At 45.5% G+C, this 27,669-nt stretch overlaps 2 protein-coding genes and 1 long non-coding RNA gene across 6 annotated transcripts in view; 2 read left to right on the top strand and 1 right to left on the bottom strand.

The window, feature by feature from the left end:
* Positions 1-32: 32 nt before the first annotated feature.
* Positions 33-6,097, top strand: BCDIN3D (BCDIN3 domain containing RNA methyltransferase). The gene is made up of 2 exons (XM_041735968.1): positions 33-739; positions 4,792-6,097. Exons 1-2 carry the CDS (start codon positions 509-511, stop codon positions 5,434-5,436), a joined length of 876 nt encoding a protein of 291 aa, XP_041591902.1. The 5' UTR covers positions 33-508; the 3' UTR covers positions 5,437-6,097.
* LOC121479919 lies at positions 4,069-22,646 on the bottom strand. Of its 2 annotated transcripts, none has more exons than XR_005984837.1 (3): positions 22,538-22,646; positions 5,167-5,385; positions 4,069-4,444 (listed from the first exon to the last, which is right to left on the bottom strand). It is a non-coding gene; the product is annotated as an uncharacterized LOC121479919 (long non-coding RNA). The 2 variants fall into 2 exon arrangements; XR_005984836.1 differs by lacking the exon at positions 22,538-22,646 and adding an exon at positions 19,353-19,410.
* Positions 22,647-22,774: 128 nt separating this feature from the next.
* NCKAP5L (NCK associated protein 5 like) overlaps positions 22,775-27,669 on the top strand; it is a 29,723-nt gene continuing 24,828 nt past the window's right edge. For all 3 annotated transcript variants that reach the window (XM_041735963.1, XM_041735966.1, XM_041735959.1), the window contains exon 1: positions 22,775-22,878. The gene's annotated coding sequence lies outside the window, so the exon portion shown is untranslated. The remainder of the gene's footprint in view (positions 22,879-27,669) is intronic.

Here is a 27,669-nt window from a genome sequence, read left to right as displayed (position 1 = left end):
TGGCCCAAAATGGATTTCCAACATCCCAACAACCTCCTTGTTCTGGGCAGCTCCAGTTGAAACTATGTCAGCTTTGGGCAAGTCACTTCAGCTCTCTGCGTTGGTTTCCCCACCATGTAAAACGGGATAATATTACCAACCACGGGGCAGCCCGGGGGGCTCCGCGGTTTAGCGCCGCCTTCAGCCCAGGGCGTGACCCTGGAGACCCCGGATCGAGTCCGGCGTCCGGCTCCCTGTGTGGAGCCTGCTTCTCCCTCTGCCTATGTCTCTGCCTCTCTCTGTGTCTCTCATGAATGAATAAATAAATAAAAAATCTTAAAAATCTATGTTACTAACCACCTCCGAGGTCGTAGTGCGGTTGTAGCGAGGCTGTCAGCGCTCTGCCGGGCACCTCAGCCTTCGGGCCCATCCGCCTCCGCCACTCGACGCATGCGCGCTGGCGCCCCGGCCGCGGGCGAGCCGGTTCCCGACTTCCGGTTCCGCCGGAACCCAGAGGCCCGACTCCCTAATGGCGGCGTCCGGGAGACAGGCCGCCGGGGGCGTTGAGGAGGCCGCAGAGGATCCGCGAATTCTGGAACCGGGGGCAGCCCCATTTGGAAATTTCCCACATTATTCCCGCTTCCATCCTCCAGAACAGCGGCTCCGCCTCCTGCCCCCGGAGCTGCTTCGCCGGCTCTTTCCTCCGAGTAGTTCCGAAACGAGGCCGATCCTGGGGCTCGACGTGGGGTGTAACTCTGGGGTGAGTGACAGGGGCGGGGTCGGAGGTCGGGGAGCCCGACTGCTGGCTTCCTCCGCGTTCGCTGGGGCTTGGGTTTGGGCGTGACATCACCCCACCCCCCCACCCCCAGGACTTCCCCAGAAAAGATTCTAAAGGCGTCGCTTGGGCCGACCCCCTTGCTGCCGGACCTTCCACGATCGGGGACCATCGGGGACCCACCGCCATCTCGCTCAGGAATCCTGGGGAGGAATGATTTTTAACTCGGTTCCAAATTCCTGCGTCCCGTCCCGTCCGGTTCGGTGCGTTCGCTGCCTGACGGCCAGACCTCTTGTGGGAAGGGCCGCCGTATTTGGGCTTCCGGCACTAGCCTCCTGTCCAGCGCAGCTGGGGGACCCCCAGGCTGCAGAGAGGGGGCTTCTGGACACCACCTTTGGGAACGTAGGGTTGGGATCGCTCTGCTGGGCGAGGTGAGCCGGGGTGACGGAATCATGTCTGGAATTAAGAGTCACGTGCCTGCCATGCAGTGTAGGATGGAGCCAAGTGGATGTTTATTTAAAAAGCAATGAGTTGACTGAGTACCGAGGAGAGGATCGAGAGGGAGAATACAGCTTCCTGGCGGAGGAAGGCATTGCCACGTCTTCTTACCGCAAAGTATTCTTAGGCATAGAGAGATTATAGTGAAATCACATCCAGAATATCACAATGTCTCTCCGACACCTATCTGTTAACTACTAGCATGTCCTAGAGACGCAGACATTCTGACCCTATGCTTCCAAATCCTATGCATATAATAAAAAGCAAGTCTCCACTCCTGACCCTAAATTCTCCTTTCCCCCTAACACAGTGGCAACCGCTGTTTATCATTCCTTGGATATGCATCCTGTGTGTACACAATCATTTCTATGTGGATAAATATCCTACCTTATATAAATAGCACACTATTTTCCACCTTGCTTTTCACTTAATTTGGAGAGCAGTCCCGTCACTACATTCTTTTTTTAGCAGCTTCAAAATTGTATGGATGTACCATAATTTGTAGGGTGCTTTCTTTCTTTCTTTCTTTTTAACTTAATTTATTTATTCATGAGAGAGAGGCAGAGGGAGAAGCAGGCTCCATGCAGGGAGCCCGATATGGGACTTGATCCCGGGACACCAGGATCACGCCCTGGGCCGAAGGCAGGCACTAAACCACTGAGCCACCCAGGGATCCCATGTAGGGTGCTTTCTTTACATTTCTGAAACTCTCAGGTCCCTCTCCAGACCTACTGATTCAGGATCTTGGGTGATTGAGCCCTTGAGTCTGCATTTTCTTTTTCAGTCTTCTAGGGTATTCTGGGATTGGGGAATTGAGGATGGAGAGGGTGGAGAGATGTGGAGGAGGGACTGATGTAACAAAATGACTACTGAAACTGGCATACCCAAGATCAGATAGGAAGAGGGAGTCAGCAAAGAAAGAAATAGAGAAATGGGGAGAAAATTAAGGAGCATAGTATAGGACCTTCCTACTCAAAATGTGGTCCTTGATCTACAGCATCAGCATGACGTGGAAGCCTATTAGAAATACAGAAGAGGGATCCCTGGGTGGCGCAGCGGTTTAGCACCTGCCTTTGGCCCAGGGCACGATCCTGGAGACCCAGGATCGAATCCCATGTCGGGCTCCCGATACATGGAGCCTGCTTCTCCCTCTGCCTATGTCTCTGCCTCTCTCTCTCTCTCTCTCTGTGTGTGTGTGACTATCATAAATAAATAAGAAAAAAAATTAAAAAAAAAAAAAGAAATACAGAAGAATCTCAGGGGGCTCCTAGATGACTCTTAAGAGTCCGACTCATGATCTCAGCTCAGGTCTTGATCTCAGAGTTGTGAGTTCAGGCTCTGCTTTGGGCTGCACACTGGGCATGGAGCCTATGTGTAAAAAAAAAAAAAAAACTAGAGGGATGCCTGGGTGGCTCAGTGGTTGAGCATTGCCTTCTGCTCAGGGTGTGATCCCGATCCAGGAATCAAGTCCCGCATCAGGCTCTCTGCAAGGAACCTGCTTCTCTATGTCTCTCCTTCTCTCTCATGAATAAATGAATAAAATCTTAATAAAAAAAAAAAAAAACTAGAAATACAGAATCTCAGTCTCCCCTACCCCACAATCTACTAAATCAGCATTTTTATTTTTAATAAGATCCATAGGTGATATGCATATTATTGTTAATATAGCTATTAAAGTATGAGAAGCCTGGTGTAGAGGGAAGAACCTAATGTAGCCTAAATCTTTCTATGTACTGGGACACCTGGGTGGCTCCTCAGTTTAGCACCTGCCTTTGATCCTGGAGGCCCGGGATCGAGTCCCACATCGGGTTCCCTGTAGAGAGCCTGCTTCTCCCTCTGCCTGTGTCTCTGCCTCTTTCTCTCTGTGTGTGTGTCTCTCATGAATAAATAAATAAAATCTTAAAAAAAAAAATCTTTCTATGTACTAACCATGTGACATTGGACAAGTCAGCCTCTGAGCCATAATTTTTAAAATATGGAATTTTTTGTGAACTATGTCACACATAAAAGTGCATAAAACATGTATTTATACTTTATGAATTATTAAAAAGTAGACACCTTTATTGTCCAGATCAAGTATAAAACATTGTCAGTACTCCAGAAGTCCCTTCTCTCACTTCCTCTGTTCATAAACCGCCCCCCTCCACCCAGAGGTAACAACTAGCCTCATTTTATTATTATTTACTTGCTTTTCTTTATAGCTCACTATTTTTGTATCCCTAAATATTGTAATTTAATCTTATTGGAATTTTTGAACTTCATATAAATGGAAGCTTGCCATGTATTTTGTTTTGTGTCTTCTCTTTTACTCAGCATTGTGTATTTTTTTAAATACAATCTTTTAAAAAAAAAAAAAAAAAAGAAAGCATGAGAGAGCATGAGCAAGAGGTAGGGACAGAGGGAAAGGGAGGAACATATTCCCTGCTGAGCAAGGAGCCTGATGCTGGACTTGATCCCAGGATCACAATCTGGGCTGAAGGCAGATGCCTAACCAACTGAGCCACCCAGGCACCCCACCATTGTATATTTGTGAGAGTCATCCATGTTGATGCACTGAACTGAATTCCTTCATTTCATTTTTAACTGCTATTTAGTATTCCATCTTAATGACTATACCACATTTATCCATGCTATTATTATTGGACATGAGGTGGTTTCCAGCCACACTTTCCTCACCTGCACAAAGGGCATAAGTATTTTCCTTACAAGACTGTTGCACAAAAAAAAAAGAAAAAAAAAGACTGTTGCACAGAGCAAAATGAGGTGATACATAAAAATTCCTTGAAAAAATGGCTTAGAACAACACAAATTTGGAGTGGTTATAATGGTTATAGAAGTCAAAGTGAGAGAAAGGAGATGGTAACTTGTTTAAGAGTCAAAAAAGTGCTGAAATGGTGAAAATCACAGGCCATTAGACTTGGCTAGAAAGATTAGCAGTGACTTTTGGGAGTAATGGGTGCAGAAGCAGAATAAATCTCAGAAGGGGGTAGTGAAGCATAAGCCAGGTAGTAAAATTAAGGCTATAGAGTGAAGACTAAATGAGGAATTTTTGGAATTGAGACTTACCTAGGTACATACAAGTCTGAAAAACAGATTTTTATAAGATGGTGCTTGCTCTGTTCCTCACCTTTCTTATAAGGAACACTGGTTATGCCCTTGGAACTCTTTCTTCCTCCCTGGGGTCTATGATACCTAAAAAAAGAAAAGAGAAAAAAGTGAGTTTACCAGCATATTACCTAAGCTGGGAAAGACTGCTCTTGGCTCCGTTGCTGCATCCATTTGGCTGTAACTTTCAGCCATACAATCCAATGTACCATCAATGTCAGGAAAGTAGAGAGAGGACACATTATAGCCTAAGACCCCTGGAGGGCGCTGAGAACCTGCTCTGTAGAAAACTTTTTGGGCAAACTTAGTCTAGGAGCTTCACATTCTAAAAGCCAAGAGTAAGTGACAGTCCAGTGGGATGATAAGAGATACAGGTTTTTCTTCCATTCATTGGTTGAGAGCTGCAATGACAAAGCTCTTTTGGATTTCTCTAGGATCTGAGTGTGGCTCTATACAAACACTTCCTTTCCCTACGTGATGGGGAGACCTGCTCAGATGCCTCAAGAGAACTCCATCTACTCTGCTGCGACATAGATCCAGTCCTGGTGGAGCGAGCTGAAAAAGAATGCCCTTTTCCTGATGCCCTGACCTTTATCACCCTGGACTTTATGAATCAAAGGACCCGGAAAGTTCTCTTGAACTCTTTCCTAAGCCAGTTTGGACGTTCAGTTTTTGATATTGGCTTCTGTATGTCAGTAACCATGTGGATTCATCTGAACCACGGGGACCATGGCCTATGGGAGTTCCTGGCCCACCTTTCCTCCCTTTGCCGCTACCTCCTTGTGGAGCCACAGCCCTGGAAGTGTTACCGGGCAGCTGCAAGGCGTCTCCGGAAGCTGGGTCTTCATGATTTTGACCACTTCCGTTCCCTTGCCATCCGAGGTGATATGGCCAATCAGATTGTGCAGATCTTGACCCAGGACCATGGCATGGAATTAGTATGCTGCTTTGGCAACACCAGCTGGGACCGAAGCCTTCTGCTCTTCAGGGCAAAACAAACTACGGAGACTCATCCGATTCCTGAATTACTGACAGAGGAAGGGAAAGAAAGGAACAGATTAAGATTCTGGAGACAGTGAAATGGGAGGATGGGAAGACCAAGAAAGAGATATTGAAAGGGTGTTACACTAAGAATTAAGTTCACTCTCTTTAATTCATGATTATAAGGCAGCCTCAAAACCTGGCAGAAACTTTTGGCAAAATGTCCAAGACATGCAGTTGAAAGAATCAATATAATCTATACCCTACTGTTTGAGTTGATCCTAGAAGAAAATATATATGGGCGGTGGGCTGGGCTATCCAGATTGAGATAGCCTAGAGAAAGTGATCCTGGTTCTAGGATATGGAAGGGGCTGCTTTTAGTGATTAGACTCAGACCAGGCTAGCCTTAGAATGTATCAGTGCCACGGGCAACCTGAATCTAATCTGGCTTCTTCAGGCTTTTTCTGGATTTACTCATCCTGCCTTCAGGCAAAACCTCAAAATACAATCTGGAATGAAGAGTCAGTGGCCTGGCTAAAGGAGAGGGTTAGTAAGAAAAATATCTTATCTTTCCAGAGCAGGTCAAGTCTCCAACATGCCCAGGCTCAGCACAGCAGGTAACAGATACTAGCCAAATTGCACTGACTAGCATTTATAAAATGTTTAAAGATTTAAATTATGAACCCAATATCCAAATGGTACAAATGAAATAAATGAAGTGGGATTGTATAATTATATATAATAAAAGTGACTTGAGTATGATTGAGAATGCTCTGTGATTCTGGCATAGGTAGGAAACTTCTGCTTTTAACCACTCTATACGAGGAGGTTTCAGCTCAAGAAAAAGAACCTCACCCAAGCTCAGAACAGAAATCATTTCAAAGAGTAAGTTAATTCAGGACTTTTGTCCTCTGCCAAACCAACCAGTATGGGAGTGGGAATAATATGCAGGGAAGCAGGCATAAAATGCAGTCTACAGTGAGGGCTATAGCACAAATGCTATGGGATAGGTGTCACTAATGTCTGTCAGGTTTTGACACCTGTGAGTTGAGTCCAAGGGAGATGGAGGAAGATTTGTTTGGTGGAGAGAAGATGAAAAAAAACAAAATATACCTAGCTAAGAGGGGAGACTGGATTGATAAGCTTCAAAATCTTTAAGAACCTATTTTCTGAAGTTTTAGAAGGAAGAGTAGGGAATAAGAGAGTGAACCACCAATTAGACATTGGACCTCTTGATGGAGAAGTTAGTAAAAGTTCCTGCTAGGGAATTTGAACTTTATGCATGAGAGAGCAAAAACTAGTACAGTCTCTAAACGATAGAAAAACAGAACCCAAACCTTCATTTAGGAAAACCAATTTTTCTATTTTGTGCAGGATAATTATGTGGTTGGTGACATTTCCAATCTCAGACTCCAGTACTACTTTTCAGTCTTTTTATATTCCTGCTTCTGATCACTTTCATCCTAGTGACTCTTCTAGACTTTTACCCTTTTGCAGGTTCTTGACTCTATACCTCTACTCCATTAATCTAAGCAGATGACCTAACCAGCACCAGCACCATTCTTGTTTGCTGTGTCAGGAGGTGTTTTCTTGCCCTAAGTCTTAGACTCCTTCATTTTCCCTCCTTTTCACTTCTGAACTTACCCAGTGAGCTTTTACACAAATAACTTCTGCCTGAATTCCTGATCCCAACCTCTACTACCTCTCCCAAATTGCTTTATTGAGTCTCTCCTTGGTGTCTCCTTGGCCTCGTTAACATCTTCTTGTTCACCTGCCAACATGCTCAATTCTCTCTCGTCTTCCAATTTTAGTATATGTGCTGCCGAAGCGAGCACTCTCTCTCGTCTTCCAAAACCTCCACAACTTTTCCTGTGTCCACTAGCCCTTCAAGTTTATTTAATTTCTCCCTCCATCTCTTTACCACCAAACATGAGCAAAGCCCTTGAAAACTAGACCCCACAGCCTTTGCTTTCTCATTTCCCATCCATCAGTGATCCCCCGAATGCCAAATCCTGAGGCCTCTTGTTCAGTCTTCCTCCTAGGTCATGGCCACTATTCAGCACTATTGACTCCTCCTTTAAACTACTCTCCCTAGGTTTCTTCGCCATACCCTTCTCCCTTTATTCTCTTCCCATCTCTTAGTTTTTCTCCATTCTTGAAGCAGTTAGTTCAAATTGTAATTGAACTTAAGTTAACCTGGAGTCCTGGATTCATCTCCAGAAACAGTGATTTGGGTTAGGAGTGGGGCCTGGGAATCAGTTTAGTTTGGTTTAATCAGATTTGGGGGTTTTTTGCAATTTTTTATTGTGGTAAAATGTATATAACATAAAACTTACCATTTAAACTGTTTTTAAGTGTACAATTCCATGGCATTGAATACATTGACAATGAAGAATTGTTTTTTGATAAAAAACAAAACAACAACAACAACAAAAAAAAAAAAACACAGGTAACTGATGCAAACCAAAATAGACCACACTTTGGATTGCTTAGGATTCCTTGGTGTTATACAGTCCTCTTCTACCTATTTCCCCTCGAGTGAGTTCCTCCACTCCCATGCCTTTAACAACCACCTATATCCTAATAACCCCCAAATATATTGGTAGCCCCACCTCCACAGTCCATAGATTAATATTGTTCCTCTTTTGTAGTCATATCATCCTAGAAGTTCTTAGTCACCTCAGAGTCAACATATCCCAAAAGCAAACTCATTACACTCATTTCACACCTAATCCAATATGTTGTTGCCATCCACCCATTGCTCAAGCTACAAACTTCAGTTGAGTCTCCTCACTTATATTCACCATATTGACAAAGTCCAGTAAATTCTACAAATCATGTAAGTCCCATTTATTCCAACCATGTGGCTGGTGCCTACCATGCATTTCTCTGTTAAGTCATCTACCCTCCAATCCCTACTGCCACTGTTCCCTTCCTCAAATAACTAGTTATGCAAGTACTATGCTTTAAAGCGTTCAGTGGTTTCCTAGTGTCTAATGTCCTGTCATTTATCCAGTGCCTAAGCCAGTGTTGGTCTGTAGTAGCCACTTGCTATTTAAACTAAGTAACGAAATAAATAAAATTTAAAGTTCAGCTCCTCGGTCATACTAGCCACATTGCAGGTGTTCAATAGGCATATGTGACTAGTGGCTATCTGGTCAGACAGCACAGATGTAGACCATTTCAATCACCGCAAAAAGTTCAACTGTGGTGGTCTTCATACTTTTCCTCCACACACCGGTCACACTAAAGTCACCTACCACCCTGTCAGACTTGCCATGTCCTTTCATACCTCTGAGACTTAGCACATACTCCCTCTATTTCCATTCTTGCTCCTCCACTCTAACTTGCAATGTAATTGAACTATTTGTCCTTAAAGATGGCTCAGATATTAATACTTTGTCAGAAATCTTCCCCCAACTCCTGTAGCACTTTGCATTTCTTACCACATTCTAGTGGGGACTTTGTGTGGAAGCTTCTATTATAGTATTTACCTCATCATATTATAATTACTTACATGGCTCCGTCCCACCACCATAAGACATATCTCCTCAAGCCCAACTTACTTTGTACGTTGAGCCCTAGAACAATGGCTGACATGGGGCAGGCAGCTGAGAAGTACTTGTTGAATTAATATATGAATGAACAAAAGAGGAATGTGCCTGAATTCAAGTATTAAGAAGAGGGGAATCCCTGGGTGACTCAGCGGTTTGGCGTCTGCCTTTGGCCTAGGAAGGGCCTGATCCTGGAGTCCTGGGATCGAGTCCCACATTGGGCTTCCTGCATGGAGCCTGCTTCTCCCTCTGCCTGTGTCTCTGCCTCTCTCTCTGTCTTTCTCTGTGTCTTTCATGAATAAATAAATAAAATATTTTTTTAAAGTATTAAGAAAAGGGAGATCTATGATTGGGCAGAAGATTGCCCAGGAAATTGAAATGGGGAGAAATTTAAAAATTAGAGAGATAAGCTTAGTTTTGGCATAGAAGTTTGAGATATGTTTTTTCTCAAACACATCTTTGCAATAAAGTGCCCATTTGAGGGCACCTGGGTGGCTTGGTTAAGCATCTGACTTCCGCTCAGGTCATGATCCCAGGGTCCTGGGTTTGAGCCCCTGCGCTTAGCTTTCCTGCACAGTGCGGGGGAGCCAGCTGCTTCTCCCTCTACCTCTCCCTCCTGCTTGTGCTCTCTCTAATGTCCATTTCAAGGCTTAGGCTATTAATTGTTTGCTTCAGGACAGTAAGAGTAGATATAAAAATATGGAAGTCATTCATATACAGTGATTGAGGTTTAAGGAGTAGTAAATTCCAAAAATACATGGATATGATGAAAGGACCAGGTCCTAGGTCTGAGGGCTGCCAATAGTTGTTGAGTGAGGGAGAAAGGAGAAACCAGAGAGGTCTGGTTAGAAACAGGAAAAAAGAGATTAATAATATAGCACCATGTGCCAGACAGCATAAAAGCTAAAGCAGAGCTGGGCTTTGAACCTAGACAGTGTGGTGGCAGAGTCTGAGCCTTGGCTACCATGCCTTGAGATGTCATAGAAATCCAAGACTGGGAAGAAACTCCAGAAAACCAGTGTAAAAGAGCCTGAGCTTTGGAGTTACTGTGCTTCCTCAAGTTATATGTTCAAACCTGAGAAGAGGAGACCCAGCCAGGCCACTCTTGGCTATTGCGGATATTCTTAGAAATCCCCTCACAGAAGTCAGGCCTCATTCTAGGTTGAGTACCTAAGTAGCACCCCTGCTGCTGCCTACCATTTAAACAGGCTTAGCCCTCCTGAGTGTTTTGGAAAAAGTTGGCGGTTACACAAAGCACACAGACGCTCTTAAGTCTCCCTCAGTCCTAATTTCCTTCTCACTGTACCTTTGACTACCTGTACCTTTACCAGCTATCCTAACCTTCCCCTGAATTCCTGAAATGCCCAATCTGCCCCTAATTTTGATCCCTGACTAGGACCTCCTAAAAGTGGGTTTCAGTCTCTGTTTCATGCTTAGGAGTCAGGGATTCCAAGCTCAACTCCAGGATGTATTAAGATCCTGAGATCAATCAGATCCTTCTCAGCACCATGAGATCAAGTTTGATCCAGGAAGAATGCAGTGGAAAGAACATCAGGGTTTAGAATTGAGATCTGTCAGTAACTCATTGCATGACCACCCTGTTCAAGTCACTTCACCTCTTTGAACCTGTTTACTCATCGGTACAACTGAAATAACAAGACCTTCCTTTTCCTATGCCCAAATGAACTGGAGGGTTACACGTATTTTGCGGAAGATAGAGTGTTAAGCACTCTTAAGCGCTCTTACACTTGGTAAGCATGCCACAGACCACAACTATGCTTGTTAGATTAAAGGCTTATGAGAAAAAACATCTCATCTCTAGAAAACTTGCATCTTACTATCTCTAATAATTTGTTTTTTAGGATAAGGAAGTAATGAGTTCAGCTTCAGCACTACAGAGCATTTTAAAAGAAGCAATGCTGGGAGGGAATGATATTGCTAATGGAAATGAAGCCAGTTTATGATCACAGTGGTTACAGATGTGAATTTACCTACTTCTCTGTAAAGCTTAAGGATACTTTGAAACTTTGTGACTCTCCCTTCACCAGATTAGTGCAAAGAAATGTATATAAGGCTGTGGCAGGCTGAATAATGGTCCCCCAAGATGTTCACATCCCAATCCCTAGAACTTGTGAATACTACCTTAGATAGCAAAAGGAACTTTGTAGATGTATACAAATGTGTAAGATATATAGATTAAGGATCTTGGTTAAGAATTACAGATTTTAGGAGCACCATGGTGGCTCAGTCGGTTAAGTGTCTATCTTCAGCTCAGGTCATGATCCCAGAGTTCTGGGATAGAGCCTCACAAGCCCCACATTGGGCTCCCTGCTCAGCAGGGAGTCTGCTTCTCCCTCTGCCCCTCCCCCTGCTTGTGTATGTATGCTGTCTCTCAAATAAACAAATAAAATCTTTTTTAAAAAAGGATGACAGGGATGCCTGAGTGGCTCAGCGGTTGAGTGTCTGACTTTGGCTCAGGTCATGATCCTGGGGTCCTGGGATTGAGTCCCACTTCGGGCTCCCTGCAAGGAGCCTGCTTCTCTCTGCCTGTGTCTCTGCCTCTCTGTGTGTCTCTTGTGAATAAATAAGTAAAATGTTTTTTTTAAAAAAGGGTAACAGATTTTGAAATTTAAAGATTAATCTGGATTATCAGGATGGACCCTAAATGTAATCATAGTCCTTATAAGAGGGAGACAGGGACATTTGACCACAGCAGGAGAATGATAGAAGCAAGAGGTTGGAGTGATGTAACCAAGGGTTGTGAGCCAAGAAATGCAGTTAGAAAAGACAAGGAAATGGATTCTCCCCTGAAGCTTCCAGAAGGAATACATCCCTGCCAACACCTTAATTTTAGACTTCTGACTGTAAGAATATAAATTTGTGTTGTTTTAAAACAGTAAGTTTGTGATGATTTGTTACAATAGGAACAGGAAACTAATACAGGGGCTCTGACTACAATAAGGCTAGGCTACAAGCCAAGTGGTACCTGTCCCAAATAACTCTGATGGTAGAAAATGGCCCCAGTGACCAAAGGGATAGGCAGGGGCTCCATCTGCATGGTTAACTGAGGAATCCTCAATCATTAAAACCTTTAAGAGATGCTTCAGCATCTGAACCTGACTTCTACTGGCTGAGCAGTTATCTGACCTGTTGAAAGGAATCGCTGTATTTCAAGTCTGTAGCAGTTAGTTTCAAAGAAGCTGTATAGTGTTCATAAAGATGAGGCCCCGATACCATAAAGGTAATGATTGCATACTGGCTTATGAAAGCCTTTGGGGACAGTGAGAATATCTTTGGTTCCAAGAGATCATCTTATTTATCCTCAAACCAACCTAACTTAGGAGCTGCACTAGGCATAATAAGCCTTCTTGAGGGACAAGAATAGAAAATGGTCCTGGATCTACTTTAACTTAAAAAATATATATATTACATGTATATATAACCCAGTATTTCCAAAAATAGCATTTCAACATGCAGTCAGTATACAAATTATTAATGAGATACGTTACATTGTTTTTTTTATACTGTTCTTCAAAATCTGATGTGTTTTAACTTGCATCTTGTCTCAGTTTGGACCAGCCACATTTCAGATGCTCATTAGTTACATGTGGCCACTGCATACACTTTTGTGGCAAATCAAGAAGTATTTTATCAAATTCCTTCCATATACCCGGTGTGCTTTAGCTGCTTTGGGGGTAGGAAAAAGTAGATTAAACAACCCTGGACTTCCAAAAGTTAGATTTGATTCATTCAGGGATGCCCGGGTGGCTCAGCGGTTGAGCGTCTACCTTTGGCCCAGGGCGTGATTCCGGGATGGAGAATCGAGTCTCACATCAGGCTCCTTGCAGGGAGCCTGCTTCTCCCTCTGCCTGTGTCTCTGCCTTGCTCTCTCTATGTCTCTCATGAATAAATAAAATCTTTAAAAAAAAAAAAAAGGATTTGATTCATTCAGCAAGTATGTTAAAGTTGAGAAAAAGAGAGGCACAAACAAGGCAGCATGTGATAATGTGAGCTTCAGCAAAGGAAAAATCTTTGTGGGCTACAATGGGCATGGAAGACTTCCTAAAGGATATGGGATTTGAGCTGTTCCTGAAAGGAATATAACTTTTACAATGATGGACAAGAGGGAAAGGAGCATGTCTGCGAGCCTGGAGAAAGGAACCTTTCAGCAAAGGTACAAAGGAAAGGGTGTTGTGTATGTTGAGAACAGATAGGACAAGCTGATGTATGATGGGGATGTCATTCTGAGCAGTCGTGAGAAATAATAGTGGTCTTTGCCATTTAACTAGATTTTGGATGAAATATTTAAGTAAAAAGAAAACCCATAAACATAGTAGAGAAAAAAAAAAGGTTTTAAAAAAGGTACTTTCAGGCAGCCCAGGTGGCTCAGTGGTTTAGCTCCACCTTCAGTCCAGGGCATGATCCTGGGGTCCGGGATCAAGTCCCACGTCGGGCTCCCTGCATGGAGCCTGCTTCTCCCTCTGCCTGTGTCTCTGCCTCTCTCTCTCTGTGTCTCTCATGAATAAACAAATAAAATCTTTAAAAAAAAAAAAAAAAAGTACTTTCTAAACATAAAAAGCCTAAAAGCCATCAAGGAAAAAAAAGAAAAAGATTGATTACAAGGCAAGGAAAAAAAATCTAATAAAGTCAGAAGACACACTACCAACTAAGAAAACAATTTACAATACACGTGACAGACAAAGGGTGAATTTCATTATAATACAAACAACTCTTACACATCTATTAGAAAAAGAAATTCACAAAAAATGATAATGGCAGATAAACACCTGAAATTTTGTTAAATCTTACTGATGCAAATAAAAATAATGAAAATATTTCAGCACTTAGGACAATATTCACAAATTTCTTAAACAGTGATGGTGAGAATGTGGGAAGATAGGCATTCTTACACCCTGTTAGTGGGAATGGTAAATTAGCATGACCATATGGAAGGCAATTTGTCATTATTTGTCAAAATGTACACTACACATACTCAGGAATTCCATTGTTAGGAATTTATCCCATGGATATACTCACATAAATATGCAAGGATGTATATACAATGTTATCCATTACAATTGTCCAATAAAAGTGAGAAGCTGGCAACAATCTAAATGCCCATCAGTAGGAAACTCGTAGTATGGTACAGCCACAAACGAGTTACTATGCAATTGTTAAAAAGAACAAGATTTATGTTAAAATAGAAAGGTCTCCCAAGATATTTTAAGTGCAAGATGCAGAACAGTATGAATTGTAAGATTCCAATTCTGTACCTTTTAAATAGAACATATACATAGCTAATAAAACATCTAAAAGTGAAAAATCAGGGGCACCTGGGTGGCTCAGCAGTGGAGCATCTGCCTTTGGCTCAGGTCGTGATCCCGGGATCCTGGGATCGAGTCCTGAATCAAGCTTCCTGCAAGGAGCCTGCTTCTCCCTCTGCCTATGTCTCTGCTTCTCTGTGTGTCTCTCATGAATAAATACATAAAATCTTTAAAAAAGTAAAATACAATGAAATAATAAAAGTGAAAAATCAAAGAATTGCAGTATAAGCATAGTCATTAAAGAATCAGCCAGAAAGTTAAAATGGCTCATTATTGGGGGTAGGAAGTGCAGTACATAATTACTCTTGTGTTAACTTGATTTGTTAACCAGATGTACATAATGCATTTTTTTTTTACATAATGAATTTTTTAAAATAATGAATTTTGGGGTACCTGGTTGGCTCAGTCGGTCAAGCGTCTGTCTTCGGCTCAGGTCATGATCCTGGCATCCTGGGATTGAGCCCTACATTGGGCTTCCTGCTCAGCGAGGAGCCTGCTTCTCCCTCTCCTGTTCCACCTGCCTATGCTCTCTCTCTCCCCTCTCTCTCTCTCTCTGTGTCAAATAAATAAGTGAAATCTTAAAAAAGAAAAAAAAAAAGAAAAAAACCACAACAAATGATTTGTAACGTGTTCAGATGTCTTTTAAAAAAATTAATTTTAAAAAATATTTTAAAGAAAATAATGAATTTTAAATGTCTTAAATTAAGCAGTATCTTTCTAAAAATAGCTTTCTTTTTTTTTTCCTTAAGATTTTACTTATTTATTCATGAGACACAGAGAGAGAGAGAGAGAGAGAGAGAGAGAGAGAGAGAGGCAGAGACATAGGCAGAGAGAGAAGCAGGCTCCATGCAGGGAGCCTGATGCGGGACTGGGACTCCAGGATCATGCCCTGGGCCAAAGGCAGGCGCTCAACTGCTGAGCCACCCAGGCATCCCCAAAAATAGCCTTTTAAAAGAATTCTCATTCCCTTGTTCCCCCAATCACCTGCCTAGCTTTTCCTTCACAGCATAGTCAAAATTCTTGAAAAAGTTTTTTTTTTTTTAATTTTGAAAAATTCTTGAAAAAGTTTTAAGTGCTTCTTAGTCTCCATTCCTTACTTTGTACCTTTCTCAACCCCTCAAAATTTGGTTTGGCCAAAGTCACCAATGACGTCGCTAAAGTCAGCAGGTAAGTCTTAGTCCTGATCCAAATTGACTTTGGTAATATCAGGAACTAGTTGTTTTGGAAGCCTGTTGGGCTCTGGTGACAGCACTGCAAGTTGTCTTCCTCCTGAAGAGACCCCTCGCTAATGTTGCTGTTCCATAGGGTTCTGTTCCAGTCCCTCTTCTCTCCTTGCATGAGCTCCACTCCATAGCTGCAGTTACAACCTATGTTCTGATGTTCTCATGCCTCACAAATCTCTTATCTCTAGTCCAGATTGCTCTCTGCATTATATATTATACAACATTATACAGCATTATCCAATAGCATTTTACATGAATACTTTCCAACCTTTTCCATATCATGGCACACATAAAGAAGGATGGCATTTTCATGGCAACACACCTTAACAAGACTACAGTCTTTCATAGGAAGTTTGTGCTGCTTTGAGTTGGGAAAATATGCAGCACATCTGTAACCTCTTCCTGAAGCACAACAGTTGGGAAGCTCTTACCTCTTGGATGGACATTTTCACTGGGACATTCCCCAGGCATTTCAATGTTAACATATTTGGAAGTGAACATATCATCTCCCAAAATGCTCTCCTTGTGTTTTTCCACTTTCGTGAGTGGCCCTGCCATCTGGAAGCTACCCAGTCCGGAAGTCTTGGCTTAGCTCTCTGCTTCCCTCACCTTCCAATCCCTGCTGACTCTGCTGCTCTTCATTTCTTAAAGTGATCTCCTCTCCATCACCACTATCACTTTCCTAGTCCAGAGTACATCATTTCTCATTTTTCCCTTCAATTACCACAAAAACTCTGTTCTCTGACTTGAATCTTGCTTTCTCTAAACTGTTCTCCACATTGCAACCAGTTATCTTTCTAAAATGCAATTCTGATTATGCCAACCCCCTGCTTAAAACCATTCAAAGTACCAATGTGAGCAGTGATCTACCGGTCAGTCATCAGCACCATATGCACCATTGCTAGTAAACTGTTTTATTACAAGCAGCTTGTGGCAACAAGAGGTCTAAGAGACCCAGCCTGTTTTTTAACACAGATAAGTAAAGAACAATATGTGATGGGGCGCCTGGCTTGCTCAGTCAGATGAGTGTCCAATTCTTGGTTTCAGGTCAGATCATGATCTCAAGGTTGTGAAATCCAGCCCTACATCAGGCTCCAAGCTCAGTAGGGATTCTGCTTTAGGTTCTTTCCCTCCCTCTCTCTCTGCCCCTCCTCTCACCCTATCTCTAAAATAAATAAATAAATCTTTTTAAAAATATGTGATGAATGGTATATAACAAGTATGGAAAACCAACTTCTGTATAGTTTTTCGACTATATAGACTTCTGTATAGTTTTTAATAATTTAGGGCACTTGAGTGGCTCAGTCAGTTAAGTGTCTGCCTTCGGCTCTGGTCATGGTCCCAAAAGTCCTAGGATCAAATCTGGCATCAGACTCCCTCCTCAGTGAGGAGCCTACATCTCCCTCTCCCTCTGACCCTCCCTGCCCCAGTTGTACTCTTTCTCTCTCTTAAATAAATAAATAAATAAATAAATAAATAAATAAATAAATAAATAAATAAAAATCTTTAACAATTTTTCTTAAATAATTTAAGTGAATAGTACCACCAGGGAGTTAAGATACAAAGTGATCATGGGTAATAGTAGTTATACTTCTTTAACCTCTTGTCAGTGAAGATGAAGGTTTATAAAGTATAGAGAATCTGCCAAAATCTGAATGCCTAAGCTTTCAAGTGTGCAAAAGCCTTTAAGTAGGAGGGCAGATACTTGCTCTGACAAGTGCAGATGTTCTGGCTGTGTTTTTTTTTTTTTAAAGTAAATATCTAAATGAAAAGTAAAAAATCCAGATGGTCTGTTTATTTCCAAAAATTTAGTTATTTGGAAACATCCCAAAATAGTTAGAAATGCTTGGCATACTATTAAGTAAGGTTTTTCTACCCTTGGTTTTGGAATGCAGTAGATACATGGAGTCTCACTGGATTTTTTTTTATATATTTTTTTAATTTTTATTTATTTATGATAGTCACATAGAGAGAGAGAGATAGAGAGGCAGAGACATAGGCAGAGGGAGAAACAGGCTCCATGCACTGGGAGCCTGATGTGGGATTCGATCCCAGGTCTCCAGGATCGTGCCCTGGGCCAAAGGCAGGCGCCAAACTGCTGCGCCACCCAGGGATCCCCTCTCACTGGATTTTTAAGCCCTGTGAGGAAAGGATCATGTCTAATCTTTGTTGTAAACCCAGGACTAGCCCACTGATCCTTATTCAATAAATATTGATGATTGAATGAATAAGAATTAGTCAGTGCTGCAAAATTCCAAAAATGCCACTATCATCAAGCTCCCTAAAGACTCCACAAAAAACTACTAGAATCAATGGCTAATAGGGACACTTGGATGGCTCAGTTGGGTAAGCCTCTGACTGGCTTGGGTTATGGTCTTAGGGTCTTAGGATTGAACCCTGTGCCTGGCTTTGCACTCAGCTAGGAATCTGCTTGTCCTTCTCCCTCTGTCCCTCCCCCACTTGTGCTCTCTCTGTCTCTCTCAAATAAAAATCTTTTCTTAAAAAGGTAGGGACACCTGGGTGGCTCAGCGGTTGAGCGTCTGCCTTCAGTTCAGGGCATGATCCCACTTCTCCCATTATGTCTCTGCCTCTCTCTCTCTGTTTATCATGAATAAATAAATAAAATCTTTTTTAAAAAAAAATTCCTAGAAATAAATTTAACTAAGAAGGTGAAAGGTCTATACTCTGAAAATGATATGACATTGATGAAATTGAAGAAGACACAAACAAATGGAAAGATATATCCTGCTCGTGGATTGCAAGAATTAATACTGTTAAAATGTCCATACCACCAAAAGCAATCTACAGATCAGTGCGATCCCTATCAAAACACCAATGACATTTTTCACAGAAATAGAACAAATAATCCTAAAATTTGTATGCAATCTTGAGAAAGAAGAACAAAGGTGGAGGTACCACAGTCCCTGCTCCCTGACTTCAAACTACACTACAAAGCTATAGTAATCAAAACGGAATGGTGGGCAGCCCCGGTGGCGCAGTGGTTTAGCGCCGCCTGCAGCCCAGGGTGTGATCCTGGAGCCCTGGGATCGGGATCGAGTCCGGCGTCGGGCTCCCTGCATGGAGCCTGCTTCTCCCTCTGCCTGTGTCTCTGCCTCTCTCTCTCTCTCTCTGTGTCTCTCATGAATAAATAAAATCTAAAAAAAAAAGATTCTCAGAACTCTTAAATAATCTCTATTCTAAGATACTAGCATAGTGATTATTTAAGAGTTCTAAAAAAAAAAAACGGAATGGTACTGGGTCAAAACAGAAAAGCCAATGGAACAGAACTGAGAACCAAGAAATAAATCCACACATACATGATCAATTAATCTACCTCAAATGAGGCAAGAATATACAATAGGAAAAAGACCATCTCTTCAATAAATGGTGTTGGGCGTTAGCTGTTCCTGCCCCTTCCGGGCCTTGCCTTTCTAGCCTCTTCAGCTGGGGAGGAGCCACCCCTTCCCTCTCTCCAGCAACACTCACCCAGGAAGAACCAGCCTCTCCCACAGCGATGCCTCACTTTCTGCCAACCCCCAGTTCCCTCTCCGCAGCCAAGCTTGTCATTGGCTCTCAGGGCTGAGAATAAAAGTAGTGAGTAGAAAAAAAAATAAAATAAATGGTGTGGGGAGGTTGTGCAATTATATGGAAAAGAATGAAACTGAATCCCTATCTTAACATCATACCCAAAAATCAACTCAAATGGATTAAAGACTTGAATATAAGACCTGAAACCATAAAAGTCCTTAAAGATAACATAAGCAGTGAGTTCCCTGACATCAGTCTTAGCAACAATTTTTGTATTTGACTCCACAGGCAAGGGCAACAAAAGCAAAAATAAACAAATGGGACTATATCAAACTAAAAACGTTTTTGCAGAGCAAGCACTCAAGAAATCAAAAGGGCAACTTACTGCATCTGCCTTGGGCTCAGGGCGTGATCCTGGAGACCCGGGATCGAGTCCTATGTCGGGCTCCCCGCATGGAGCCTGCTTCTCCCTCTGCCTGTGTCTCTGCCTCTCTCTGCATCTCTATGAATAAATAAATAAAATCTTTAAAAAAGAAGAAGAAAAGCATTATTAAAAACTCCATCCCAGGGGATCCCTGGGTGGCTCAGCGGTTTAGTGCCTGCCTTCGGCCCAGGGCATGAGCCTGGAGTCCCGGGATCGAGTCCCACGTCGGGCTCCCTACATGGAGCCTGCTTCTCCCTCTGCCTGTGTCTCTGCCTCTCTCTTGGTGTCTCTCATGAATAAATAAAATCTTAAAAAAAAAAAAAAAAAGCAACTTACTGAATGGAAGAAAATATTTGCAAATCATATATGTGATAAGGGGCTAATTTCTAAAATATATAAAGAACAATAGCTAAAACAAAAAATCTGATTTAAAATGAACAGAAGAAGGAGAGATGGGAAAAAAATTAAAAATTAAATGCACAGATGGTTTGAGTGGACATTTTTCCAAAGACATACTAATGACCAACAAGCACATGAAAAGCTGCTCAGTATCACAGAAATGTACATCACAACCACAATGAGATATCACCCCACAGAATGGCTATTATCAAAAAAAAAAAAAAAAAACGTGTTGACAATGATGTGGAGAAAAGCAAACACTTGAGCACTGGTGGTGAGAATGTAAATTGGTGCAGCCATTATGGAGAACAGTATGGAAGTTGCTCAAAAAATTAAAATAACCACCATATGATCCAGCAATTCCACTCTGGGTTTTTATTCCAAGAAAACAAAAACACGCCCCTGTTCACTGCAGCATTATTTACAATAGCCAAGATATAGGACAACCTAAGTGTCCATTGATAAATGGATAAATAAGATGTGTGTGTGTGCACATGTATATATGTATATGTATATATATTATACACACACGTATACATGCTTACATATATATTAAATACAATATATACATATATATGCAAATATATATACACACATACATAGAATGGACTATTACTCAGCCATAAAACAATGAAATCTTGCCATCTGTAACAATATGGATGGACCTTGAGGGTATTATGCTAAGTGAAGTAAGTCAGAAAAAGAAAAATACCCTATGATTTTACTTACATATGGAATCTGAAAAACAAAACCAGACATATAGATAACAGAGAACAGACCGATGGTTGCCAGAAAAGAGGATGGTAGGGGGATGGGCTATATGGGTAAAGGGCATCAAGAGGTTTAAACTCCCAGTTAAAAAATAAACAAGTCATGGGGATGTACTGTACAACATGGGGAATGTGGTCAATAATATTGTATTAAATTTGGTGAAGATGGGGACTAGGCTTGTGGTCATTTTGCAATGTATATAAATGTTGAATCACTATGTTGTACACCTAAAACTAATATGATATTGTAGTTCAACAATAATACTTTAATTTAAAAAAATGTGAGCTAAAAAAAAAAATGTGAGCTTTCTCAGAAATGAAAACATGTTCACAAAGAGGTTTGCACAAGACTATTTATGGCTATTTATATTTATAGGGCTTATTCATAATAGCCCAAAACTGGAAACACCCATACATCAACTGGAGAATGGATAAAGAAATTGTGATATATTCATACAATGGAATATTACTCAGCGATAAAAATGAATAGGTTCACATTAGTCAAAAACATGGCTAAAGAATATAGACACAAAAAAGTGCATACTAGTTGGTGACACTTATGTGAAATCCAAGAACAGACAAAACTATGGGGCTAGAATTAAGGAGGTTGCAGGGGGTGGGTAGGTGCAGGGTAGTTAACTATAAATATAAAGGGGCATGAAGGAATTTTCTGGGGTGATGTTCATTATCTTGTTCTGGATTATTATATAGGTGTATGTTGTTGAAATTCACCAAATAGAACACCTAAGATCTGTGCTTTTTATTGTATGTTAAGGATAATTCAACCAATAAAATTTGTTTTAAACCAAAGGTGAGAGAGCTGGTGGGAATAACCATCTGTCATTTAGGCTTCACTAATAACTGATCTCAAGCACTCATTTCTATGCTCAAGAACCCAAAATGACTTCTGTGTCACTTACCCTGTCAAATCCATACATACCCTCATTCTGCTCTTCTCCGTACTGAACCTCCTCCACTAACTTCTACTTCGCACCCAGCCCAGGTGATGGGCTCGCTGTCCCGGGCAGCTAATACGCTCTCCTACCCGAGTCTCCTTGTGTCCTTACCCTGCCTGGATCTACTCGAGTTCTCTCTGCCCTTCAAGTGCCATTCTAAATTAGGGAGCCTCCTTCAGAGAGGAGCTCTTGATTAATCCTAGCCAATTTGCGCACCCCAAGATCCCTCTGCTTTTATGTTCCTTTATCGGACTGCTACGATGCGTTAATACATTCCATGTACTCCCACAACAGAAGCAATTTTAATAACATGGGCAGAGACGGTGGCTAGGGATCCCTCTGTATTTCTCTGCAGAACCCCATTTAGAACCTGCATTAACCGGCCACTCACTACCATGCAGACTGTGAAGATCACACCGTATCCAGACAAGGGCAAATAGATACTGAACGAAGGACCAAGGGGAATGGTACTGCAGGGGAGCTGAGGCCCTGCAGGGGCCTAGGTGGGCTGGGGCTTTTCTTCTTCTAAGCACGCGGGAGGTTCAGCAGGGCAGGTGCTCGTCCCCACCAAGACAGCAAGTGGCTGAGAACGAGGTCCCATCCTCTTTGTGCTCGGCCTTCCCTCCAGTGAGGAAACGGCCAGCACTACTCTGAAAGGAGCGGAGCCTCTTCCAGGCGCCCCGTTCTCCATTATTACGGGGAGGACCGGATCCCGATCCCCATCCCCATCCCGATCCCGATCCCGATCCCGAGGAGGAAAAGTGAGGAGGGAGCATTTAAGGCCAAGGAGGCACTCAAGCGTCTTCCCACAGATTTACACCCAACACGTAAGCAGGAAGGCAAATTACAAACACCAAGGCTCACAACCACAGACACACGTGCACGCCCAGCCCCACAGACGCAGACGCGCATGCCCGTGGCGCCGCGCGCACCTACTTAGTTTTCTCCGCTCTAGATGCCCCCTTTCCACCCCGTCTCGGCCCCGCGCGGCCCCTCCCGCCCCGGAGCCCGGGAGGCTCACCCAGCGGGACCCGAGCGGGCCCGAGGACGGCGCCGCTCCGGAGGGGGAGGGGAGGCCCTCCCCAGCGGGGCGGAAGCGGCGCTCTCCGGCCGGGCGGCCTGGGCTCCCGTCCTGGGAACATCTGGCGAGGCTGGGAGGGGCGCGCATCCAGGGCGGACGCGGATTGGCTGCGCCGAGGGAGGGGGCGGGGTCTGGGCGAGGGGCGGGGCCCACTGGCCCCTTTAAAGCCTTGACATCAAGAGGCGGCCCCAGCACCCCCTTCTTCTGCCCCCCGCCCCCGAGCCGCGGCCATGGACCCGGCGGATCCGGCCTGCCCTGGCCCAGCCCGACACCTGATTTCGGTGAGTGCCGGGCCGACGTGGGATTGAAAGGGCGGCGAGCGGAGCCCCGGGAGCCGCGGGCTGGGGGTGGGCGGTCTGAAGGGTACGGCTCTCGTGGCAGCCTCGGGTCGGAGGGGGCGGCGCGCCTTCCTGCCCGGTCCTCGCCGCCCGCCCCTCCCTCCCTCCCTCCCGCCGCACTGTCCCCGGGGGGGGGTCCGGCTGCGACTCTGTCCACCCCCACCCCACCCCCTCCCGCCCCCCGCGCCCTCCTCGCGCACACTCCATGGCCCCGGAAGGGAAACTTTCGGGACAGGGGGATGTTCCGGGGGCCGGTCTCCCTCCCTCTTTGAAAGCACTGACCTTGCCCCAGCTGCGCACCCCACCCCACCCCACCCGCAGCCCCCCGTCCGGGTGCCGCTTAGCGGTGCCTGGTTGTTGCGCGCGGGGGGGGGGGGGGCTCGCCCCAAAGCGCAGGCGCGGAGCCGAGCCCTGGGCTCCTCTTCGCCCTCCTTGCAGTCCCCGTGGCCTGGGGCGGTAGGGCGTGGGGAGGATGGGGAGAGGCGGGGAGACCCGGGTCTCTGGGAACAATCCTTTGGTGGCTTTGAGGGGCTGCGGGAAAGAAGGGGGGGGCGGCAGGCTGAACACTAAAGAGAGGCTGAGGGAGGGAGAAGGGCTGGACCGGGTGTGGGGCCAGGGCAGCGCCTGCAGGAAAGGCTCTCCGGGTCCTGGCTGCGGTGCCAGAAGAATGCAGAGAATGTATCTGTGCCCGACACTCCCCTGGCCTAGGCCGAGCGGCTCACCAAACCCCAGCCCCCTTCTCCTTATTCTGGGCTCAAGGCCCTGGGTCTCCAGCCCTGGCACTGCCCCAAGGGCACAGAGGGCCCGCACCTCCCGCGGGCCTGATATTCCAGGTTCTCAGCGCTCTCCACCCCGCCTGCCAGCTGCTACTTAAATGCTCGCCTGAGGAACCGGGGGTCTTAGCCTGATGGGTTCCTGGGTGTTAAGGCAAATCTCTCTTATTCCCTCCCAGCCTCTCTCTCCCTCCCCTTGGGTCCTCCTGCCTAAGCACAGTTGTCCGCCAGAGGTAGTGGCTGGAGGCAGATGCCTGGGACAGGGGTGGTACTGGGAGACGGTAGAGAGGGAGTCAGTGTCTAACCATTCCATGGTCAGTACTCAATGGGAAAAAATGAACCCAGCCTGACCCTGTCGTGCAAGACCCCTTGTCTTTCCAGAAGGGAGACACAAAATTCACTTCTCGTATTGGTTCCCTGTCTTTCTAGGAACAGCCTAGGGTTAGTGGGTGTCCTACTTGAGAGAAACATGTGTATTCCTGTCTATAGTCCCACATAGTTCAACTTTGTTTTCAAAGTCTGTGGTCTGTGCAAGAGGTGGCTCAGGCCTTCCAGCATCTTTCTTCAGCTTAGGTCTTTGGAACAGATTGGGAACCTGGAGAGGCAGATGGCCTGGGTCGCAGGGAAGAAGGCTGTTCCACAGTGGGCAGAAACCAATGTATATGAGGAGCAGGCCACTATCACTGTACACAAGGAGTCGGAAGCACTGGCCCCTGCTTTTCCCAGCTTGCTGTGTGACTTTGGCCTCTCTGGGGCTCTTTTCCCTCCTCTGTAAAATTCAGCACTTGGACTGGAAAGCTCTAACATTCCCTTCCACTTTTTGACATTGCATGATTCCCCTGATCAGTGAATCTGAAAGGGAGAAAGGTCCTCTGGCAGGTGACTTGAGGAGTTTGAGGAGGGAGGTGTTGGGTGATGAGGTTCTAAATCACAGTTACTTAGGACTAGAACCTTGGATGGAGGGGGGGGTACAGACTCACTTATTCTGCCTAAGAATAGTCATTGTCTTTCTCACCCCTGGTGGTTTGGGGGATGAACTCTTGCTGGCTGGGGTTTGGCCCACCCATCAAGGCCTCTGCTGAGACATCCTGGCAGGCCAGTCTTTGAGTTGGGTCTTTGGGGAGGAGTTGAGGGAAGGGTAGGCAGCCAAGGGCCAGCCGGGTAAGCAGATTCCCAGGAGACAGTTTGCATCTCAGCTGTTGGGACTTGTTTTAGGATCTGAGCCAGGGAGCACACACAGTACACTCATCCACCCTCTTATGGGGAGAGGACAAGAGCCCCTTTGCTGTTGCCCATCTCACTCCCTGGCCCTGCTCACCTCACCTGTGCACTCACACCCCTCAGGCCCCAGGCAGTGGGCTTAAGAAGTTCTCCCTGCTGTGAGCCAGCCCAGCCAGCCTCCCAGGTCCTTCCATGGAAGCCAGGCAGCAGGGAGAAACTGCCCTGGCCCCACCTTTCCCGGCCTCCTTCCCTCCTGGGGGTATGGTTTCTCAGGAGTCAGGCTCTCCAGGTTGGGACTTGCTCTCTAGCCCAAGAGCCAAAGGCCTTCACGTTTCCCTTGTTTGTTTTCATCCTTGATCTCCCAGGTGCCAGGGGGGGGGGGATGTTAGAGGAGGTGGTGGTTAGGGAGACTGTGGGATTGGTTGGAGGTGGGACACGTTCTCTGCATTGCTTTTCCCTTTGCTAGCTCTGCTGGGCCTGGGGGGCCCTCTCCGCTGGGCCCCGGTGCCCCTGGACTGGAGCTGCAGCGGGAGGTGTTTAGGCTAGAGCCCCAGGGAAACCTTCCTCACTTGGAGGAGCCCCTGGAATGGAGAATGGAAGCTCCCGGGGAGGTCAGTTTCCCAGAAAGTGGTTAATGGTGGAGTCCCTGTCAGAGTGAAGGATGCGGCTGTTGCTAGGCAGAGGCTGCTGTTTCCTCTTGGGGTGTGGCTCCGAGGCTGGCCAGCCAGAGGCCCCGTTAGAAACAGGAGGAGAAGGACCCTTGCCTGAGAGCTGAAGAGGGGACCCCCGGCCCCATCAGCTCTGGGTCACCACAACTGCTTCTCTTGGAACAAATGCCACTTCTGGCCCTGCCTCCCCTGCGCCTCCCCCACTTCCCCGCCACTACCAGTCTGCTCCACAATCCTCGCCCGAACCTGGCAGGCTCTTCCAGCCCCAGTCTGGCTGCACTAATGGACTGATTGGATTTTCTATACTTGGAGTTTGGGATTTCTGATTGAACATGCAAATTTATGTAAATCAATCTGGGATCTGCCGCCACATCAAAACAACATAGAGTCATAGGCTGGAAGGGATCCTAGAGACATCTAGTCCAACGCCCTCGTGTTAAAAATGGGGAAACTGAAGTCCAGAGGGGGAAGTGATTCATACGATGATGAGTGTCAGTGGCAGGGCTCCTGACTCTGGTCTGGTGTTCTACAGGGTCCCACTCTGCCTTGATTTCTCATGCATGAAGGGCCTGGCCCAGTTGACAGCAGAAAGGGCAGTTCCTGAACCTGAGACCGTGAAGAGTGCGACCCTTGGAGGGTCAGAGTGTCCGCTCAGGGCCTCCCAGGGGCTCTGGTCACATCTAACATGCTAAAGAAAAATAACTTCCTATCCCTTAGAACAACTCCCTTGTTTTTCCCCAGGCCCTGCCCTGGAAGGTTGGAGTACAGGGTCACTGGTGGCTGCCTGGCTTGGCCCTTGTGGCTTCTTCCCCAGAACTGAGGTTGCATCTGCTCCAGCTTCCCTCCCAGTACCAAGCACATAATAGATTTTGGCTGGCTCTGCACAGACAATGCTTCCATCTTTACCCTCCCATCCTCATTTGCGTCGCTGCTGCTTCCCTCTCTGGCCAGGGTGGGAAAAGATCTTTAGTCTTCTGGGACTCGTTGCTACCTTCCCCTGCCCTTGCTATAAGAAGGATATCATTATTTTGGGATTGGTGCCAGAGTTTGAGATTGGGTGCAAAGGTGAGCTTGGGTTGCTAAGAACTAGCCTCCCCACTTCTCGACACGTTTTTGATCTGATCCACCACCCCCCCAGCTTCAAGGTGCCCTGGGTTCCCACTTCGCGGACCGTGCCTGTGGCGTGGGGCTGTTTGGAGGGCTGAGCCCTCACTTACCCCGTAGTGCCTGCACGCCTCGTGGAGATGGCAGAGATGCTCAGAGCAGCTGTTGGCCCGCTCTGCGGTACTTTGGCAGAGTGAGTGTATGGGCTCGAGATCAGAGGCCCGGACTCCCAGCCGAGACCACCACCAGGCCCTGCTGGGGCCTGGGGAGGGGGCTTGGGATGCATCTGGGATCTTCCTCCCCTTCATCCCAAACCCAGGCCCGGCTGACTCTGAAAGGAGAGCCCCCATCTTCAACACCTTCCCCAAACACAGCAGGTATGGAGCAGCACCCTCGGCTCCTCCGTCCTTAGTTCTGTGTGAGGGGATAGCCTCCCTGCGCCTCAGTTTCCCAGCCGGGGCTGATGGATGAATAACACATCATCACTGGGTGTGGCACCTGCTCAGTAATTGCCATTTTCCCAGCCCTGGGAGTTACACGGATGAAAGAGGCCCGAGGAGGCCAGGCTGTTATTAAGGGGAATTAGCGCTGCTATTATTACTGATTTCTAAAAGTCCAGCAGCCACTGAGAAGAGCCCAGTCAGGCACGGCTCCCGGGACCTGATGGCAGACCTTGAGCCCTGATTTCTCCAGTACTACCCAAGCTTCTTATTTATTTATTAAAATATTTTATTTATTTATTCATGAGAGACACAGAGAGAGAGAGAGAGAGAGGCAGAGACACAGGCAGAGGGAGAAGCAGGCTCCATGCAGGGAGCCCGATGTGGGACTCGATCCCGGTACCCTGGGATCATGCCCTGAGCCAAAGGCAGACATTCAACTGCTAAGCCACCCAGGCGTCCCTCACCAAGCTTTCTAAAATGTCTATATGGGTCTATAGATCTATATGGATATAGATATTTTAAAGA

The sequence above is a fragment of the Vulpes lagopus genome, chromosome 21 (assembly GCF_018345385.1).
Source record: "Vulpes lagopus strain Blue_001 chromosome 21, ASM1834538v1, whole genome shotgun sequence".
NCBI lineage: Eukaryota > Metazoa > Chordata > Mammalia > Carnivora > Canidae > Vulpes > Vulpes lagopus.
Note: the sequence above shows the minus strand (reverse complement) of the source record. Positions and strands in the feature narration are given on the sequence as shown.